Here is a 20,524-nt window from a genome sequence, read left to right as displayed (position 1 = left end):
TGGTATCCTGAAGAAGCCAGAGTAGCTTAATAAAAATGGGAAGACTGACAGGTAAAATAAACAAGGAATTACATTTGAGACATGACTGATACAAAATGTAAAGCATGATGTTGTTGCTCTTCACTATGGATACACCTTTCTCCTTGAGTTTTGAACTGTACCAGGCTAATCTGGCTACACGTACTGCTGCTTTGCACTGCTGCTTTTCATTTAATAAGATCTTCTCTCACAAACAGAATGAATTTTGAACTGCATCCACAGCTACTGTAAATGGCCACAACTCTTACAAACAGCACTAAGCAACTGGAGCAACATGAGGTTTTGATTTCTAAGCAAGTCTTTTTAAACCCGCAATCTGGTGACAGGGATTAACATAAACTTCCATCTAAGAATTCAGTAGAAGACTTCACACAGCAACAAGCAGTCAGTTGTGATTTTCATCCCAAATAATCCAATTTGTGGAGACAGCAAGCATCCCACATGGAATAAACACATCCAGCTGCCTTTCACATACAGAGTCACTTGCACACAAAGAAGATGTGCAGGTGGTGGGTCTGCCTGCTTGCCATAACCTTGCCCCATCTCTCCCAAACAACAGTTCAAGCAGACAGCTGTGCTCTCAATTCAGATTCTTGCCATAAAATAACCAAGAGCTACTCATTCTTCTGAGGAAACCCAGACAATGTGGCAGAGCACAGGGTCTATACTCTGGCACAGAGCACATGAAACCCTGCACCTCTGGGTTTGAAGACACACTTCCAAGCTCACCACAAATGACCTTTCCTTAGGAGAGTAAACACATCATGGCTGCTCCAGTCCATCCTAGTCAATTAGCATCCACTGCTGCATGGCAAGCACAATCCTTAGCAACACATTCATTTACCCACAAGTACTTCATGTTTCTACTCTGCCTCCTTTCTTCTACTTGTAGAACATTGTAACATTCAACAGTATTTATCATTGTCATTTATTTCTTTAGTTTAAGCAAAATACCAGAAATCTAAATACATAAAGTAGCATGACACCTATTAAAACAAGTAGTTTCATCACACTCAAAGTACTATTGTACCACAACAGAACTCTACTAGATGGATATATAAAAAAAAATGCAATCATTTTGCATTTGCTCACATTTAACAATATAAGGATGACTAAGGTAACACAATATCTGCATAAAACACAATATTTAGATGCAATGATCAAATCATAACAATAATGGAGCAAAATCTTTAGTTCTTTGGCAACTGAGAGGACAAAAAAAAAAAAGGAAAGAATTTGTATTTGATGTCCATCACAACTTTTCCTTTTATTCTTTTCACTTTTTTCTCCCACAAAGGAACAAGCTGATTTATGCCTTATAGAAAAATCCCATTCCTGTTACTGGCATGTGAAATAAAGCCAGCTGACATTAATAGGTATCAAAATGACAAATCAGCATTATTTGCAGGAAGACTTCATGGTAAAATGTTAAGTCATAAGACTACCATCACTCATCAGTTGACTTAGAGATGTTTTTTCCCCATTTCAGGTGATATAATAGCAAGCTACGTCTATACAATGATAAATCCTCTTAAGACTTGATTCTTGAAACCTCATTCAAAGTATTTGAGTGTAAAGTTATAATTTAGGTACAAAGTACAACAATGAAGGGCTTGTTAGGGATGTGAAGAGCAAAGGAAGTCTTGGCCAGAATTCAGATGCTGGAATTTAGGCCCCTGAGAGGTGAGAGGAGGGCAAAAAAACAGTTACAACCTGGACTTCAGGAGGGCTGTGGCCTCTTCAAAGATCTGTTTGGAAAAGTGCAGTGGGATCAAGCCCTAGAGTGAAAAGGAGCCCAAGAAGTCTGGTTAATATTCAAAGATCACCTCCTCCAAGCTCAAGAGAAGTCCATTCCAGCAAGTAGAAGTCAGGCAAAAATGCCAGGAGGCCTGCATAGGTGAACAAGTTGCTCCTGGCAGAACTCAAACACAAAAACGAAGCACACAGAATGTGGAAGCAAGACAGGTAATGTGTGCTGAATATAGAAACATTGTCCGAGCATGCAGGGATGAGGTTAGGAATGCTAAAGCCCAAATGAATTTGAATCTGGCCAGGGATGTCAAAGGCAACAAACAGGGCTTCAATAAACAGACAAGATGACAAAAGGAAGGACAGGGCCCACTAGCAAGACCAGCCTTCAGTAATCTCAGGTCCCAGAGACCATCAGGAAGGTCTCAAGAAAGGAGGACATAACCTTGGTCAAGGAATACTTAAGCAAACTGGGCATACGTAAATTAGTGGGCCCATGCATGCAGAGGGAGCTGGCTGATGTCATTGCAAGGCCTCTCTCAATGATCTCTAAATGATCATGGTGATTGACAGAGGTGCTCAAAGACCAGACGAAAGCAAAAGTCACTCTTGTCTTCATAGACAGCAAGAAGGAGCAGCCGGGGAAAAATTTCTCCAGAAATCCTGGAAACCCCTTCCAGGAACACAAAGGCCAAGAAAATAACCAGGAATAGTAAGCATGGATTTACCAACTTGAAAAACTTCTATGACAAAATGACTGGGTTGGTAGATGAGGGGAGATCAGCGGATATTGTCTACCATGACTTCAGGAAGGCTTCTGATCTGCCCCTCCACAAAATCCTCAGAGAGAAGCTGCTGAAGTAAGGTCTAGATGAACAGCGAGGTGCACTGAAAACTGGCTGAACAGGTAGATTCAGAGGTGATCTGTAGCATGTAGTCTGGCTGGAGCCAGTAACTAGGGGTGTACCCCACTGAGTCCAGTCCTGACGAACACCTTAATTAACGATCTGGATGATGGGCAGAGTGCACCCTCAGCAAGTCTGCAGATGACGCCAAACTGGGGTGATACACCAGAGGGTTGTGCGGTCATCCAGAGGGACCTGGACAGGCTGGAGAAAGAGGCTCAGAGGAATCTCATGCACTTCAATAAGGGGAGAGTAAAGTACTGCAGCTCAGAGGGAGGAACAGCCCCAGGCTCCAGGACATGCTGGGGGCTGACCAGCTGGGAAGCAGCTTGGCAGAAAGAGACCTGGGCATCCCGGGAGATACTAAGTTGAACATGGGCCAGCAATGTGCCCTTGCTGCAAAGAAGGCGTTTGGTATCCTGAGAAGCCTTAGGCAAATTATTGCCAGTAGATCAAGGCAGATGATCTTTCCGCTCCTACACAGAGCTGGTGAGGCAACATCTGGAGTGCTGGGTCTGGTGCTGTTTTCTCGGAACAAGACAGACATGGACACTATGGACAGAGTCCAGCAAAGGGCCACCAAGATGATGAAAGGACTGGAGCATCTCTTCTAGGAGGAAAGGTCAAGAGAGCTGGGACTGTTCAGCCTGGGGAAGAGAAGGATCAGGCAAGATCCTGCAGGGAGGGAGCAAAGAGGATGGAGCCAGGCATTTTTCAGTGGTGCCCAGAGACAGGACAATAGGCAATGGGCACACACTGAAAAACAGGAGGTTTCCTCTGAACATCATGAAACACTTTTTCACTGTGTGGGTTACCAAGCAGTGGCACAGATTGCTCAGAGAGGCAGTGAAGTCTCCCTCCTTGTAGACAATTCAACAACCATCTGGGAATGGTCCTGGGCAACTGGCTCTAGGTGACCCTGCTTCAGTAAGGGGTTGGACCAGATGACATCCAGACAACTCTGCCAATCTCAACCATTCAATCATTCTGTGATTCTAAATCAGATGGATCTTTAAAGTGTAGTCAAGCAGAAGTGCTGCAGCACACAGTCTACCAGTTTAATATACTTTTATCCACACAATAAATTTTGACCAAAGCTTTTAAGAAAGCAGATACATTTCTTCTATGATTGAAATATGCACATCATAGATTCTTCTTAAATTTCATGTGAACATCTGCTTAGGATAAAACATTCATACGAAGTAAAGTGTTTCTCCCTAACCTTTTCCCAGTGTCGTACTTTCAGAAGTTCTCACCTGCCTTTCTATTTCTCTCTGGTAATTGTTTGTTTGGATTTTGGTTTGTTTTTTTTTTGATAAATACTGATCTTTGCTCACGTGGACAATACATTCTACTCTTCTATAATCAGAAGCACATTCTTTTCAGTAATGTGGGTATTCAGTCATTTTATTCCAGTAAAACAGTACAACTCCGTTTTTGCTTGTGCCAGAGATCTGATTATCATACTGGGAAATAAATATTAATCTATGCAACAGGCAAAACTCGAGTAACAGCAGTCATTATATAGTCCCATTTAACCCTGTTAGACCTGGCTCACCTCTGAAAACAGAAATTCAATGTGTGTGCCCTTTCAGCTTATTATATTCCTCTTTAGCAGCTAAGAAAATGCAGAAATGCATTATGACTGGTAGGTTTCCTGCACCTGGTAACAAGCAACAAGTTTCAGACTTCCAGATCATTTAGTACTTGTTTACTTTAACACTCATAATGACTTTCTAGCTGGCCAACTAACCACTGTAACATCAGTATTTTTTATGTATCCTACATTTCTGAAAATGTATAAAACATAAAAACAATCCACACAAATTTATTTTTCTTCTTTTTGATTTTAAACACTTTTCCATGAGGTGAGGAAGGGCTGGTAGAGGCACTTCTTCAGAAAATTATAAGTAGTATTTAATCTTTCTTACAACTCAATGTTTACATTGGAAGAAACCGTTAAAGACATTCTTGTGGTCAGTCTCTAATTTTCTTCGCTTGCTTGTGGGGCAAACTGAACAAGAAATTTCAGTGAAATTTCAATGAAATAACCTGGCAATAGTGTTCTAAGAGAAAGGAATGCAAGATACTATTTACACATTCATAACTGAAACTATACTCACCATTTCTTTCAACTTCAGAGATCACCTAGAAAACAGATCTTCCTTGAACACTAGGTTATTGTTGACCGATTACCTCACAAGATTGTGCTCTAATTTAAGTACACTTCAAAGAAATCTCATGGCTCAGATATACTTTATACCACCTTATTTGAATGTCACTATGATTTTTTTAGCATCTCTAACCACTGCACATCAGGCTTAAAATACTATTATACTGAGTACTTCTGCAGCACTAACTAGCAAATAATTATTTATAAGGGTTTTCAACTATCTGAAAATCACATATCACTCACGGTACTGCATATGAGGCAAAGAGAAACTACGGCAGCTTTTGAAAACAGCTTCTTAGAAAAATTGCCTTAAACAATTCATCTTTTGTCCAGTGACATTTATCTTCTGCTCTGTTTATGTGATATGAAGAAACTTTATGTCCTTTTTAAAAATACATTTTTATAAATAATTCTCCAATGCAACAGAAATTTTTCCAGTGTAAAGGAATTTTTATTATACGATAAATCAGGTTTTGTAGATAATTTTTATGATGTAACAGTTATGATAAATTTCTCATATCAGCAGTAAGAAAAATAGAATCTAAATAAAATAGAATCTAAACCCCAAAACTTGCTTGCATCACTTAATATTCACTCTTACTATTCTATAAAAAGTTGATGGTGTATGCACTTTGGGTTTAGGCCCACACTTTACATTATGGAAAATAAAAATATTTATACCATTAAAAGCTTGTATTTAAAATTAACACAGAGTTTCAGAGCCATTAAAATACTTTTACTATTCTCCTCAAAAGCTTATTTTCTGCTTAAGTTCTGCACTTGAAATTTTTGAGTATATGCTGTGAATATCTTGTCATCAGCATTATCCACTTTATTTGCAGTAATATTCCAAGTCTTTTGTAAATGTGTCCCATATTTGCAGTTCATTAATGAGTTCTTCCCAAGAAGCAGGAGAGTATGCATTTATTGCATACACCCATGATGTTCATGAGTTTTGGCAATTACCTCTCTTCTTATTCAAAAAAGGACCTTAAGCTGCCTCAGGAGGACTGTACACATACAATACATGTTAGAAACCTATCTCAGAAAAGTCCATCTCCATTTGTTTGCATCTCCTGTCTCTATGTCTAAAATGTATAAAGGTTACCTGTTCCTTTTCTTCCGATGCTCTCTGTTGGAATTTTCTGATTCACTGCCACTGCTGGTGTTACAGCGAGATCGTGATCTGGAGAGGAGAAAGCAACATCTCAAGATGAATTTATATACTAATATCAAAGGTTGTGTTTCTAAATAAGGAATGAGCAACAGTGGAAAAACATTATGAGGAAAAACAGAATTAAAAGTCTCCTGAGGGCTTGTCTGCACCTGAAAGTCATATTATCTTTTTCTCATTAACTGATTGGGAATAACTGCTTTGAAAGTAGTGCACCCAGAGTACAGTGTCAGTCAAGTGCTATTTCCCATCATTGTACTGCATTTTTGTTTTATTTTATCTCTCAGCACCCTTTATGTATATGCACAAGTAAAATGTTTCTCTGAGGTGTGAAATGTTTCATCTTTAAGCTGTATGCATTCTAGCTTTTTTCTTGTAGCATACTGTGGGCCACCCAACAGAAACAATACAGTAAACCTGGTTTTGTAGGCAAAACAAAATGCTTATCACATCTGTCTTTTTCTATTCACTTCAATTTCCATCTGGCTTCTAGTTACATACATATCATTTTTCAAATGTCAGGCAGTATGGAAGAAAACCCAGCTAACACTCTGACTCTGCTGGTCTTTATAAACACAGAAAGGCTGAAGTGCACACACTGGCAGGTATTTACCAGCACAGCTTTGGGATGATTTAATGCATCGCTACAGAGATGGTATGTCATGTGAGGCAAAAGAAAGAAAGCAGTTACTTCCGTATCACTTCTCACTGTGAAGCTTCAAATGGTAAGGTGACATTTATGGCTCTGGTGGAACTGGGATGGTGGAACAGAGCAATGCTAGAGTTCAAGAAGAGAATGGGCATATGCCTACCTATAGACAAACTCCTCTCAGCAGAAGGAAGTGCTTGGCCACTACCTATGCCAGACCCTCAAATCCCTGATTGCCACTGATGAACGTTTTGAAGCAAACAGACCAGCTGTCAAGGATTTGGTACTAGAAAACAGGATTCTGTTACTGTACTGCACTGTTGGGCTTGGTCCTAAAAAATGGCACTGTCATCAAAAGCTGGTTTGGACCATTCTTTAGAGTGACTATGATCTCTAAATGCCCCCAAAGAAAGACATGCTTGTGATGCTGACAGCCCAGCTGATTAATGGGGAAACTTGACCAATATTGACATGTGTTGGCCTAGAAGGATTTAGGATGTCAAGACTTATAACCGGTGATGGGTTTGCTGCAACTGAAAACAGAAATTTTCTTCTGAGGTCTCTGGGGGTGAAATAGGAGACAGAAGGGGATAACTCCTGATGCTGTCAGACAAATACGCTTTTGTGTGCCTCCTGCTCTTTGATTAGCCACTTTTTTAAGAGAACAGATTTGTCAAACTGTACTCCAAACAAGCTGAGAAGTGAATGCATTTCATCAGGTATAGCTAACAGGTAATGGGAAGCACTTCATGAAAAGGTTGAAAGCTACTGACAAGCACCTGCTTAGTGCATGTTCTAACAGTGTGGGGAGAAGAGCCCAAATAGGATGAGAAAACACAAGAAAGACTTCCTAGACAAGAGAGTAGTAGCAGCATGGACCTCCCCTGAGTGTCCTATCTGCTCAGGGACATATTACTCTACCCTCTGTCTCTGAAAATAGGACACTGTTACAGAAGTCTGACACAGCTGAGAGTCTCAAATTTTTTCCATAATACAAATTATGGTTGATTTTATCAAATTGCTGTCATTACATGCCTCAGCCTATGGAGTCCAGACTCCCCCCTCTCCTACACCAGAAAATCATTAACTCAAATAGCTTCCATTAAAACAGAATAATAGAACTTAGGAAAATCATTTTGACCTAGCTTGTCTGAAGGGAATAGGCTTGGAAAAGTAAAATTTCCCTAGAGGAGAAGCAGAAAGCTCTCCCCATTCCCAAATTTCACTGTTCATAATCTAAAGCCACTGAAAGGCTCAGGACAGTCAATTTCCCAGGTAAAAATGCACAGTTTGGGATGAAGCTTGAAAGTGGGGATAAGAAAGACACATTTTACTCCAGCAAAATGTAACCCCAAAGGAAGAAAGAGGATTAAAAGACAGTGTCCAAATGACTGCCTGAAGCACAGAGTAATAAATGCCCTAGAACTACAACAGACCTTACATGCCCAAAAGGATACCTTTTTCCCCCCCTAGTCTCATCAGATGTTTAATAAATATTCCACTAATCTTGAATCTAAGGTCATGCAAGCAACACCTTTCTTTCACACTTCCAGGTCATCAGAGTGACTCCATTCTTTTACATTCCTCAGTTCTTCATTATTTTCCTACTCTGATTTAAGCAATTTATTTCTTAAGATATCAAGGCAGCAAAAACCACACCATTGCAGGAGAAGTGGAAGATAAAATATCCTGTTTGTTCAAATTAAAGATAAGCCTTCCTCTAGCTTTTCAGAAATGGAAATCTAACCCACCTTTGGGATACTGCCTATAAAATTACTTTGTGCTCCCTGTCAGGAAACCACCTGTTGGGAGACAGAAGGGCTGCTGAATTGTCAGCTGAGTGGAAGCTGCTCATGTTGGCTGTCAGAATATTATCTTTCAGTGACTATTAAATAATAGCTTTTACTGAACTGAACAAAATACCAAAATCAGATCAAAGGTGGTTAGGTGACACCTAACTCAGGTGCAAGAATAAGTGAGGTCATCCTGACCTCTGACAATTACAAAGCACCTTTCATTCTTTTTTCTCATGTTTTCTTGGTTATGTGATATATTTGATACTTTACATGTGCTATACCTATACGGTTTGACGCAAGGAGCAAGAACTAGGTAAAGGCAGTTTAACAAGTGGCACAGAATAAATACAGTCCAGAAGGCCTATGTCAACAGAGAAACAGTTGACAGAGAAGGCTCGCATTCTGGTGGAATCCTTTTCTGATTAAAAAGGGAGGAGAGTAGCCAAATTGTGAGGAAGTGGAGAAAGTCTATTACAATATACAATACCAAACCTGCAGCAGGCACAGGCTTTGCAGAAAGGTCCCTTCTGAGCACTGTGTTTTCCACCTGAGATGCCTAACTAAATCTTCTCATGTGCTGGACATCTACTACAGGATTATCACTGGCAGACTGTAATGGTGACATCCTTCAAAAAAATAATCCGATACAAGAGGTGCAAAGTATGCAAGCATTTTCTCTGACTTCCTGTGATTGTCCCTGGGATTTTGTATCTCTGCCAGAGCTCCTTTCCCATGCTGTGGCAGTGAATCAGATCCTGGGAGTGTCTCCTTTTCCTCACAAGCTTCTAGATACTCTAACATAGAAATGCACTGCACTGTTTCCTTTACTCCAGCAGCCAGAGCAGGACCGCAGGAGCAAGGACAGCTCAAAGCACAGACTCAGCAAGCAGTCTCATGGCAAGCAGAAGTGGCACTGCAGAACTCCAGAGGCAAAATTCCATCAAAAGGTGAAGTTGTTGAAGGGCACACATGAATTCACACAGACACTATTTGGAAATATGACAACTAGTCAAGACTGCACAAGGAAAAAAAAGCCAGAAGCTTCAGAAAAGAGTTCAGAAAAAAAATGTGCAAGACAGTGAGAACACCTTAACAAACTGCATATGCCTCTGCACCTACCTTATACAGGACAACTAATCTGAAACAATAGTATGGTTGCTTTCGAAACAGATTAATTAAAAGTGGACTGGGAGGCTAAAGAACTCAACACAAAATCTGCAGACACAAACTCCAAAAGCTAAAACTTTCGGAATTGACCTTTAAGTTGCAGAAAAGCCTTTAGTTAATTTCCATAAATTTCTTCTAGCATGGTGTAATAACAATGTGCAAGGCAGCTTAGAGGAATCTGTGCTACAGAGTATTTTAGCAAAAGCAAGACAGGAAAGAGAACAATAAACGGCCAGAATATAACAAGCCTTTTAAATAATTAAGAAGATGGTGGAGAGGGAACAAAGGAAGGGAAGGAATGCAGGGAACTAAAATATGATTAGTACCTTTGCTATCATTTCATGACTGCTATAAATTATATATTTACCTTCTCCTTTGCTTTAAATACGAATCTTCGCCACTGTTTTGATTTCTCCTGTGACATTAAGGAGGTTTTAATGAAACACCATTGGGTCACTTAATACAAATACACAAGAACACACATCTTTAAAAAAAAAAAAAATGGAAAAAACAAACACCAAAATTTTACCAAAGTTTTCCTTCAGCATCATTTAAGGCACAGAAAAGGCATGTGCTTGTTTTAAAATTAAAAACACTATAGTAAATTGTAAAGGCACGATCCCATTCAAACTCTCTTTGCAAACCTCTGACTTGTAAGATTAAGCATAGTATGCTGACCTTTAAAGTTTCCTACTGTTTCCAGCATAGCAAAGCCTGATGTTTTCCCTCTTAATTCCAGTAAAAAGTGCAGAAACAACATGGCTATTGTTATTAAACAGCTGGGAAAGGAAAGTCCATTAATAAAACCAAGACTCAGGAAGACATAATTAGGTTAGAATCTATCTACTTCACTGTCCCACATATGAGATAAGACTTAAAAAACATATTGTTGGTGTGGTGGCCCAAGAGAAAACTTGCTGTTGGCATGATCACATGTTCACTGAGTAGACCAGCTAAATGCAATTCCCAGATGATCTTTGCATCTCAAAGAATTTCCTACTATGTAGTGCACAAACACTGTTCTTGATACAAGACAGTTCTGCACTGCACATGCCTATTCCTTTGTTTTTAAAGCCCAGTAAGCCCTCACAATAAGCTAGCAATGAAAGAAAACCCATTCAGGAAACACATTGCCATTATTTACAAAGGCTCTGTCCAACAGGGTAAATCAACATAACTCTGCTGACCTAAGAGAGAGCTACAGTGATTTGAACTTAGGCAAGAGGTCACAAAGCATACAACACTGGTGAGTTTCTTCACTCCTGTTCTAGACAGCTCATGGCAGATAATGGAGCAGCACAGAAACATGACAAATATAAAAGCTCCACATCAAACTAGATCTCCTCACAGACACGACGCCATGAGACCTCTTTTTTGGCTTTGAAAGCCAAACAGATTATCACTTCATGGATGTCAGAAGGAGATGTAACTCCTGAGGTGCTGGGCTTGAAGGCAGTCCTAGAAGACTGAAATGAATATGTCAGAGTAGCTATGCTTGCTATACTACACAACAGATCACGGCATCAGATTACCTCAGCAATGAAAGAAGCTTATTTGTTTAATCTCCACTGCACCTGCAGCAAAGCAACGTACTTAAAATACTGCTCAATATTAGAAGCTCATTGTCAAGCAAGCAACATTCATCAATCCTTTCCTTCACCAAGGAAAACCAGTTGCAGCAACTGAAACGACCTTGCGTGTCCAAATAATGCAATTTCTCATATGCTAACATCATTTTCCTGGTACCCAGAGCAGCACACAAGCAAAAAGCCTACCTTTTCAAAAGCAGATCTGGTATTCTTGGTCAAGTTTTTGTTGGGTTGTTGTTGTTTGTTTTGACTAATAACTGGCCATATAATATCCTTTTTCCTAGGACCCAGTTGTGTCTCCAAGAATGTTAACTGACACAGAGCCTGCAAGATTTCTACTGTGAGAAGCTAACAGTTAATTAACTCCAGGGCTCTTACCTCCTCCGCACTGGCTGCTCAGACTCACTCTCACTGCCACCTGATGGGTTCCGCCACCGAGAGTAAGGAAACTTTGGTGATTTATTGTAGTCACTAGGTGAATTATACAGCCCACTAGGGTTAAAAAAGGAAGAGCAAACAGTTGGTTTCAAAACTTCCAGGACAGTTAGGACAGGTAACTGAGATTCAGCCTACATAAATGAGAAGGCTCAAACACGTATGCAAATGGTACTGCTTTCCAGCAATAAGTATTTTACATTGAACCTTGAAAACGTAGAAGAGAGACCTCTTAGCACTGCAAAGCCAACAGCTCTAAGCTTACAAAATTCATAATCAAGTACATATATTGTTTTAGCATAATAAAATTTCTGTGCTTTAGAATGAGTTATCCAACCCAGAAGTAGGCAATCAAATGTACCTCTTTCTGTTTTCCATGGGTATAAATATGAAAACGGTATTCCCATCATGATATACATCTTCATCACAGAAAAATGCTTGGGACCATGAAACAATTTTAGCTCCAGCTCTCTGCTGTTTACCCACACAACCCTCTGCCAATGGTATGGATATGTTTCACGCTTCAGGTTATGTATTTTAGGCTATGTGAGACCCAATAGGTTCGGTGATTACTGAATTAGATGTAGATTATCAAATGCCTGTATGGGTTATTCTGCAATACCTTCCTACAGAAGTGTAAGGGCCTCTTCCAACACTGTAACAGAGCCATTCTCAACCCTTTTAAACCACCTCTAATAGCTTCATATGAAGATCCCAAGCTCTTATGCTGGAAAAATACAGTCCTGATCTCTTTCTCCTTTCTCTTGTACTACTCTTGATTTTCCAGACCACATCCCCTGACATATCTTTTTTCCAGACTGAAGGAAAAGCCCTGCCTGGCCTATGCCTTTGCTCCTTATATAGATATCCTGCACAGCTATTCACACCTTTGACTACCCTTGCTGCCCCACTGCAAGCCTTTTCCTGAGGTAAGGACATCCGAGTTGCACTCATAATTCATAAAGTAAACATGTGATTCACAAATTTATGTAACATCATAATGCTTTCAACTTGCTTTCCTACTAATTGCTAATTGTTTTTTCTGACTGCTACATAGTTCATGTTTTCATGAAGTTATCCATCATAGCTCCACAGCACCTCATTTTACTCAGAAATCTAGAGGTATTTTTTTGCTGTGAAGCATCTCTCTTTACAGTTACTGACTCGGAGTCATCCACCATCTAGCAATTCACCTCTCATACTTTAGGGTTCTTTCTGCCACTCTTCACAGACAACTTTCACTCTAACTACCCCAACCAATTCTGTCCCATCACCAAGTTGTATCACCTCTTTTCCAGCTCCTTGAGAAATATACTGAACAGCAGAGACCTATGAACAGATCTCTATGGAAAGCCATTGGTGACTTTCATCCACTGACTACTTCCTTCTATGCCTACTTTCCAAATTTTTAACTATTTATCCATGACAGGACCTGCCTTCTTACATACAATACAGATTTATTATGACCTGTTAATACATTAATGTATTAGTATCTTTCAACCTTTTACTATGTGCATGATATCACTGCACAGTACCTAGGACACAACAGAAGCATAGAATCACAGAATCACAGAATCATAAAATCATAGAATAGTTTGGATTGGAAAGGACCTTAAGATCATCTAGTTCCAATCCCAATGCCATAGGCAGGGATGCCTCGCCCCCAACCATGTCACCCAAGGCTCTGTCCAACCTGGCCTTGAACACTGACAGGGGTGGAGCATTTATCACTTCCTTGGGCAACCCATTCCAGTGCCTCACCACACCCACAGTAAATAACTTCATCCATTTGTCTATCCTGAACTTCCCCTGTTTAAGTTTGAACCCATTACCCTTTGTCCTGTTGCTACAGTGCCTGATGAAGAGACCCTGCTCTGACATCCCTGTAGGCCCCCTTCAGATACTGGAAGGCTGCTATGACGTCTCCACGCAGCCTTCTCTTGTCCAGGCTCAACAGCCCCAACTTTCTCAGCCTCTCTTCATACAGGAGGTGCTCCAGTCCCCTGATCATCCTCATGGCCCTCTTCTGGACTTGTTCCAACAGTTCCATGTCCTTCTTATGTTTAGGACACCAGAACTGCACACAATACTCCGAGTGAGGTCTCACAAGAGCAGAGTAAAGGGGCAGGACTGACCTGCTGGTCACGCTTCTTTTGATGCAGCCCAGGATACGTTTGGCTTTCTGGGCTGCGAGCGCACACTGAAGCCGGCTCATGTTGAGTTTCTCATTGACCAACATCTCCAAGTCCTTCTCCACAGGGCTCCTCTGAATCTCTTCTCTGCCCAACCTGTAGCTGTGCCTGGGATTGCCCTAATCCAGGTGTAGGACCTTGCACTTTAGTGAACTTCACGCCTTGCCTTACCTCTTTGGGCCACTTTCCTCCCACGGTGCACTTGTTTTACTTCTTTGTGTTTCTGGGCTGTTTTCTTTTTTCATCTTTTTAAAGCTAAATCAAAGTACAGATACATTTATTTTTTTAAAACTGATAGTGTATAGATCACATGTTCTCTCCCTCTGACCTCTTAAAAATTAATTGTAAAGTCATACAGTCATTACAGAGACCCACCCTAATATACAGGTATTTGGCAGCTATTTGAAGAGGGCAAACAGCTGCTGTGTTGAATAATTTAATCTCTCCTAGGAGGAGAGATTGGGGGGGGGGGGGGGGGAAAAAAAGAATATGGAAGACCTGTAAATTGGCTCTACAGGCTCATAATTATGGCAGCATTCAGAATAAACGAGATCAGATGCTTAGGCAAAAACTCTAACAATAGAGCAAAAATAAAATATGCTCTCACAGTCTTCCACAATATGCAGTTAACCAATTACTGAATCAGAGGCTTTATCTGCTTTTTATTCTACATAACACTTGATGGAACTTTCTTCCATAGATTTTCTGAAACACCACTGGAACGTTTTTAATTTCTGGCATAAATAGCGCCTGGTAACAGTATGCTCAGGCATTTAACTATGCCACAAACAAGTATTTAATTTTAGTTCAAAAATTCCACCAGGTTCAAAACTTCCATCCCATGTTCTTCACAAGTTCTGTGTTTATAGAAAGAAAAAAAGCCCTATAAAAGATGTTTCCCTAATCACAAACTTCACCCCATAATTCTTTTAATACATTTTTAACAACTGTTTCATCTCTTTTTCCAAGTGGAAAATTACAGACTATTTAATCTCCGTCAGTATAGGATGCACCGCATACCCTTTATTATCCTTACTATCTATATTTCTTTACCATTTTCCCAGGACTACACTGCCTTCTTTAAGATGGGGACAACAAAGGCAGCAGGGGTGGTAACTATTCAAAACGTGACAGAACACAGGTTCACAGAGAAGCATCATCTTCTCACTCCTACCCCATGTGTTTTCATTTTGCTAGACACCGAGCATAGATTTGACAATGCGAAAGAGCTGTCTTTACTGACCGCTGCAAATTAAAGTACCAGGACAGTCAAGATAGTCACCTGGCTTACGAGACCTATCAATATTCGTAACCAGTATTCCATCATACTTATTGGAGATGGTTGGAGGGAACAGCAGAATGCTCCAATTCTTCCTTTATTCCTACCATTCTCACAGTGCCAGGTTTTACAACTTGCAACCCATTAAAGAAGCTAGATAGCCTGCTCATTGCCACTCCAAGTGCTGGAAAGTGACTTCCTGCTGAAGGATGCTTTTCACCCACCCTCTCACCACTGGCTAGTATGCATCATCATCTCGAGAGCTTGCTTTCTGCATGAACAAGCAGTTTGCCTGATACAGAACTAGATAGCCACATTGATTTCCACTAAGCTCTTTGAGAAGTATTACTGACAGCAACCCACTACAAGCATTAATATATCTTTCTAAGTGCAACTTAAGATCTCAAAAAAAAAACCTTTACAGATGCTTACAGAGTTGAGGACATAAGCCAGAGTTCTTTGCCCAGAGCAGGAGGTGACAGACTTGGCTTTATGAAGGAATCGTGGCTAATTAACTCACTAATCCACTTTTAATGTCAGCCTTTGGTTACTACAGGTCACTGAGTTAATAATTTAATTCACACACAGCAAATACAATGCAAAGATACAGTAAATCAGCAGGAAGGGAAACTAAATTGCACTTTATCAGGCAAATAATTTTCTCCATACTGCATCCATTAATTATTGACTCAAATGTGCATACGATCTATTCCCAAGCTTAAAAATACATGCCTACTACAGACCAAGGAAGTAATTCAGGTAAATATACTTCCATCCTGTACTGCCAAAACCAATCGGTTTTGCATAGCATGAACTACTGAACAATACTTAGATTGAAAACTGCGCTTGAAGACATTTAAAGGGTGCTCTGAAATCTTAAAAAAATGAGAGAGAGAGAGAGTGAGGGAAATTATCTTGGGAGGTGATTCCACTGCATTAGATTACTAGGCCATTATTCATTCAGAGCAGACACACAGTTAACAGGTAGAGAGCTACAGCATGGCAGCTTTTCAGACACTAGTACTATCTCCAGGCATACAGCTCCAAAAGGAACTGAGTTCATTCAAAGTCCTTGAAAAGGTTAGAGCTTGGATTTCATGTGAGATTACTGTTGTTGGGGGTTTTTATGGTTTACCTTGCATTTATACCGCTTATGCAGAAGTGACCAATTATGTATCTCTGCTGTGAATGAGATGTTAAACTACAAAAACTCTGCTTCTAAGAGCTGCAGAAAGCTGTTTTGTGATCATGAACAATTAATGCAAGAATTACACAGGATGGAGTAAACTACCACGCTATGAACACTCCACAAAGTATGTGTGCTACCTGCCATGCACACTAAGGCTGGCAGACATGAAAGGTGTTTTACATGTGCAGAGAGAGACACAGGGAAAACAAATAAATTTCAATGCAAGAAAAACAACTTCCAATACTTTTTTTGATGGAAGTGATTAGCACTGTTTAAAACTCTGACTCAGTGAGACTCTGTGAATTGCTTTTAAACTGTCAAGTTTAAAAAGTAAGAAACTAAATACTTAAACCTTGAAGGTGCCATGTTGAGAGCCCCTTATTTTGGTTCTTGCTCTACAATAGGCCTATCCATTTCTTTTTAACTGTTCATTGCTAAAAATTTATACATAGTATTTGTAGCATAAGCTGTAGTAAAGGGCTATTATTCCTTCCCAGTATGATTATCTGCACTATGGAATAAAGGTACTTCTTGCTTTGTACTTCTTGCTCTCCCCTAACAAATCACAGAAAGGTTGGGGTTGGCAGGGACCTCTGGAAATCACTTTATCCAAACCTCAGCTTAAGCACAGCCACTCGGAGCCAGTGGCCCAGGCCCATTCCCAGATGCTTACTGAATTATCTCCAGGGCTGGAGATTCCACAACATCTCTGAACAACCTGTGCTCAGTCACCCTCACAGTGAGAATGCCTCCTGATGTTCAGAGGGAATCTTCAGCATTTCAGTCTGTGCCTGTTGCTTCTGGTCCTATCACTGTGCACCAAGAGCCTGGCTCTGTCCTCTTTGCACCTTCCCTGCAGGTATGTACATAACTTTGCATTGTTTTCTCCCCAGTGGCCTAGTTTCAACATGACCAAGTGTCAAAATTATAATCTTTCTTTTAACCCATGATCAGTATAATATTCTAAGGGTTAGAATTTTTGACTGAATTTCCCTCTTATTGACAAAGCAATTCAACTCAGCAATTCTTTTCTGCCTTAAACATTAGGCAATAGGAAACACTATCCACCAAGAATTTGCAGTAAATCTTAGATCTTTTCTCAGAGGTCAGTCCCGATACCCTGTATGTGAAGCACACAGCTTCAATGGAAAGATAAGGACAGAATTATTCAGCTCAAAAAAAAAACCTGCCAGGGTATGAGGCATGCAGAGACAGACATTCAGGCAACTAAGCAAAAAACTTAGGTGCCAAGTTTTTTTTATTCACTGTTTTGTTAAATCACTCTTTTTTTTTATTCAGGCACCCAAATTACACCTAAAATTAAGGGTGGAGATATAAATCCCTTTCTGAATCTGAGCCTCATCTCTTTCTCTGAAATATGCATAATAACCAAAGATGCATTAAACACAGCAGACCATGGAAGTTCAGAGGAGCACTGGCAATTCCTTGCTCCCAAGGATCAGCACGAACACTCATGAGCTTTGTTCTGGACTTAACAGTGTGACAGCAAATGGACTCCTAGAATAACAGCACTGCTGGGAGAGAGGCCACGCCCAGCTCTTCGTGCACATATCTGAAGCAGCACCTGCCCTGCGCAGAGGCAGACCTACACCCCGACTGCCCTGCCAGCCAGCCCACAGCTCCTGGGGGAGAGGCACATAGCAGTTCACGTAACTATCGTAACCAGTGCCAGTGGGTCACTGTCTGTTTTTTCATATTTAAAACTGAGTCTGTTTACTTTCCCATTAACTTGCCCCAATTTGCGGCTTTCCAAAATCTGTGTCACCTGAAATCCCTGTTCCAGGTTCATTAGATGATCAGGGTTTGATAAAATTAATTACTGGCCAGCACTCTCTGACCTTTGTGAGCAGATCCTGAACTTAAGGCCATGATAAACTGTTACTAATGATTACTAAATGTGTTCCTCTATCCAATGCAATACACAATGTCTTTAAAGCTGGAAGGGAACTAACTGCTGGTCTACATACCTTTTCACTGGGGAAGGTGCAATAATTTTGGTAGTTCCTTCATCCTCGTCATTTGTGGTAATCTGGCTCATGTTCTTAGATCCTGGAAAAAAGAAAACCACCACAGAACAGTCCTGTAGCAAATATCTTGCACCCCTATTCAGTATAATCACATACTGAACACAGTGCAGCATGAGAGGTAAAATGATACACAAGACATCTGGTACATGCACTACTTACTAAGGACGTATAAAGATCACATTTTTATGTCTTACCCTCCTAAGAAAGTTTAACATGCTTAACATGGGGGAATTCATTAGTCTTGCACATAAGACAAAGGGGTTTAAAGCTGTTGTTCTCAAACTGAGTCTATGACATTGCCACACCAGAAAGGAATTCTCCGCTTAGTCAACAATAAGAAGAAAAGCGTTAAGTAGAATACAAGCTATGAAAAAGCTTGGGGATCCCCACTGCAATAACTATAGCCTCCAAAACAATTGTTAGATTAGATAGTAAAGCAAAACTAGTATGCTTGTTCTAAGAAACCATTTTAAATTGATGTAGCAACACAGTGCAACACAAATATATCCTAAGTTATGACCAGGAAAATAATAACTATAAATCAATGGATTATGAACTTAATAATGTAAATAGAGAGACAATACCGAATAATACTCTGACAGAGACAGCTAAGCATCAGTTTCAATGAGTCAGAAACTTTCAGCCAGTATTTGAAAGTTATCTGACTAGTTTCCAATTTTGTGTGACATGCTCTTTCCATTTTGACTCTACTTTTCGCAGTGTTGGCACTGCAGTCCCCACCTGCGCCACAAAAAGGAACCTGAAGAAGCTGGAGGAACGTGCACTTTCCCCTCTTTTTGAGCCCTCATATAACAGGCTTCAGACAGATTTGGGTATTCATGACTTAGGAGCACTGAGGGTCAAAGGAATCTGTGTATTTTATACTGGGTTTAAATCAAAGTCACATGACAATATTATGCTCTACAGATGTATTTGTTCAGTATCATGAACAAAAAGTGCACTGTTCTGTTCAGCTTGTTGTGCATATATTAATCATCAATACAAGTTTGTCCTACTGGCACTTTTAGTTTCCATGGTGTGATGTTAATATTAGTCTGTAATTTTTCTTCAGATCACACATTCTCTTTCCATATAACCAGCAATTTCAGTAATTTCTTACAAAATGTTATCACCTCCAGAAGCAGCTGCTAAGTAAAACAACAAAGCAAAACCACTGATGATGTATACAGCTTTGAACAGGATATATTCTGAGCATGTTCATGAAGATAATGAAACAGATTGACTGAAGCCTATAAGACTGCTAACAAGTAAATATCGTCCTCTGGGACAAGCAAGCAACATCATAGTGTTGTTAATACAGCGGTATAAACTCCAAGCCCTTTTGCTTGGCTAAAACATCTTAACATCTTAAACTGTGATGAGGTTTTGCATTGTAAGCTTTCTCTACAATCTCAGAGAAAGATCTCCACAATCTCCCTCAACTTTCCATATCAGCCCTTTGACATGTAAAGTCTCTGGACTTTCCTCTACTTCAGCACAAGTACTTGAGATATCCTAAGGCATCTTGTCTGGCCATCAATTGCCTTTCCTGCAGGTTAAATCTGCTAGTCTTCTGCAGATGGTTCATATGCTGCAGAGGGTCTCAAGTGGCCTTTGTCACCTTTGCTGAAGCAACTCAGCTGAGCTCTTTAGGTGCCTGACTTTACTACTTTTCATTACGTAGTTTACTCCTTTCCCTACTTAAGTTTTTCAGACTAATGCCTGGCACAGGAGGGAAGCAGCTTGGGTCCTGTCTTGCACAGTATTTGCTCCTTCAAAGCACTTTCTGTTGTTTATAAAAGCATAAGCATTAGGAAGAATGTAGAATATTCTGAAGAAGGAAATGCAGAATGGGCACAGATTCTCAGACAGAAAGGAAACAAAAGTTTTGGCATTCTTATTGAATCCTCTCTTTTACACAGTGAGATACAACCCATGCTCCAGACTCACTGAACAACTGTTATTTTCTGTTTTCAGGAATGAAGCAGTTGCTACACAGCCACTAGGACCTGCTTGGTAATAACTTCAGAATTACTGAACGAAAGCCTTTCTTCAATTAATGTGGATCAGAAAATGATCAGAAAAAGTATCACCAATCTTCATTAAGGCCATAGAAGACTATACAAAAACTCTTCCTCTG

At 40.1% G+C, this 20,524-nt stretch overlaps 1 protein-coding gene across 5 annotated transcripts in view; it reads right to left on the bottom strand.

The window, feature by feature from the left end:
* The window catches only part of EPB41L4A (erythrocyte membrane protein band 4.1 like 4A), a 127,467-nt gene that overhangs the window by 18,062 nt on the left and 88,881 nt on the right, over positions 1-20,524 (bottom strand). The window contains exons 13-17 of one of the 5 annotated variants that reach the window (XM_062604234.1): positions 18,325-18,406; positions 14,040-14,123; positions 11,620-11,733; positions 10,020-10,067; positions 5,975-6,052 (exon numbers count right to left, since the gene is read on the bottom strand). In XM_062604234.1, the coding sequence (XP_062460218.1) occupies positions 5,975-6,052; positions 10,020-10,067; positions 11,620-11,733; positions 14,040-14,123; positions 18,325-18,406 (406 nt within the window). The remainder of the gene's footprint in view (positions 1-5,974; positions 6,053-10,019; positions 10,068-11,619; positions 11,734-14,039; positions 14,124-18,324; positions 18,407-20,524) is intronic. The other 4 variants (XM_062604235.1, XM_062604236.1, XM_062604237.1 and 1 more) reach the window with 4 other exon arrangements.

The sequence above is a fragment of the Pezoporus occidentalis genome, unplaced genomic scaffold, assembly GCF_034315485.1.
Source record: "Pezoporus occidentalis ecotype Australia unplaced genomic scaffold, CSIRO_AGI_Poc_V1 ctg84, whole genome shotgun sequence".
Classification (NCBI taxonomy): Eukaryota; Metazoa; Chordata; class Aves; order Psittaciformes; family Psittacidae; genus Pezoporus; species Pezoporus occidentalis.
The sequence above is the reverse complement of the archived record's forward strand: the minus strand, read 5'-3'. Positions and strand labels throughout refer to the sequence as shown.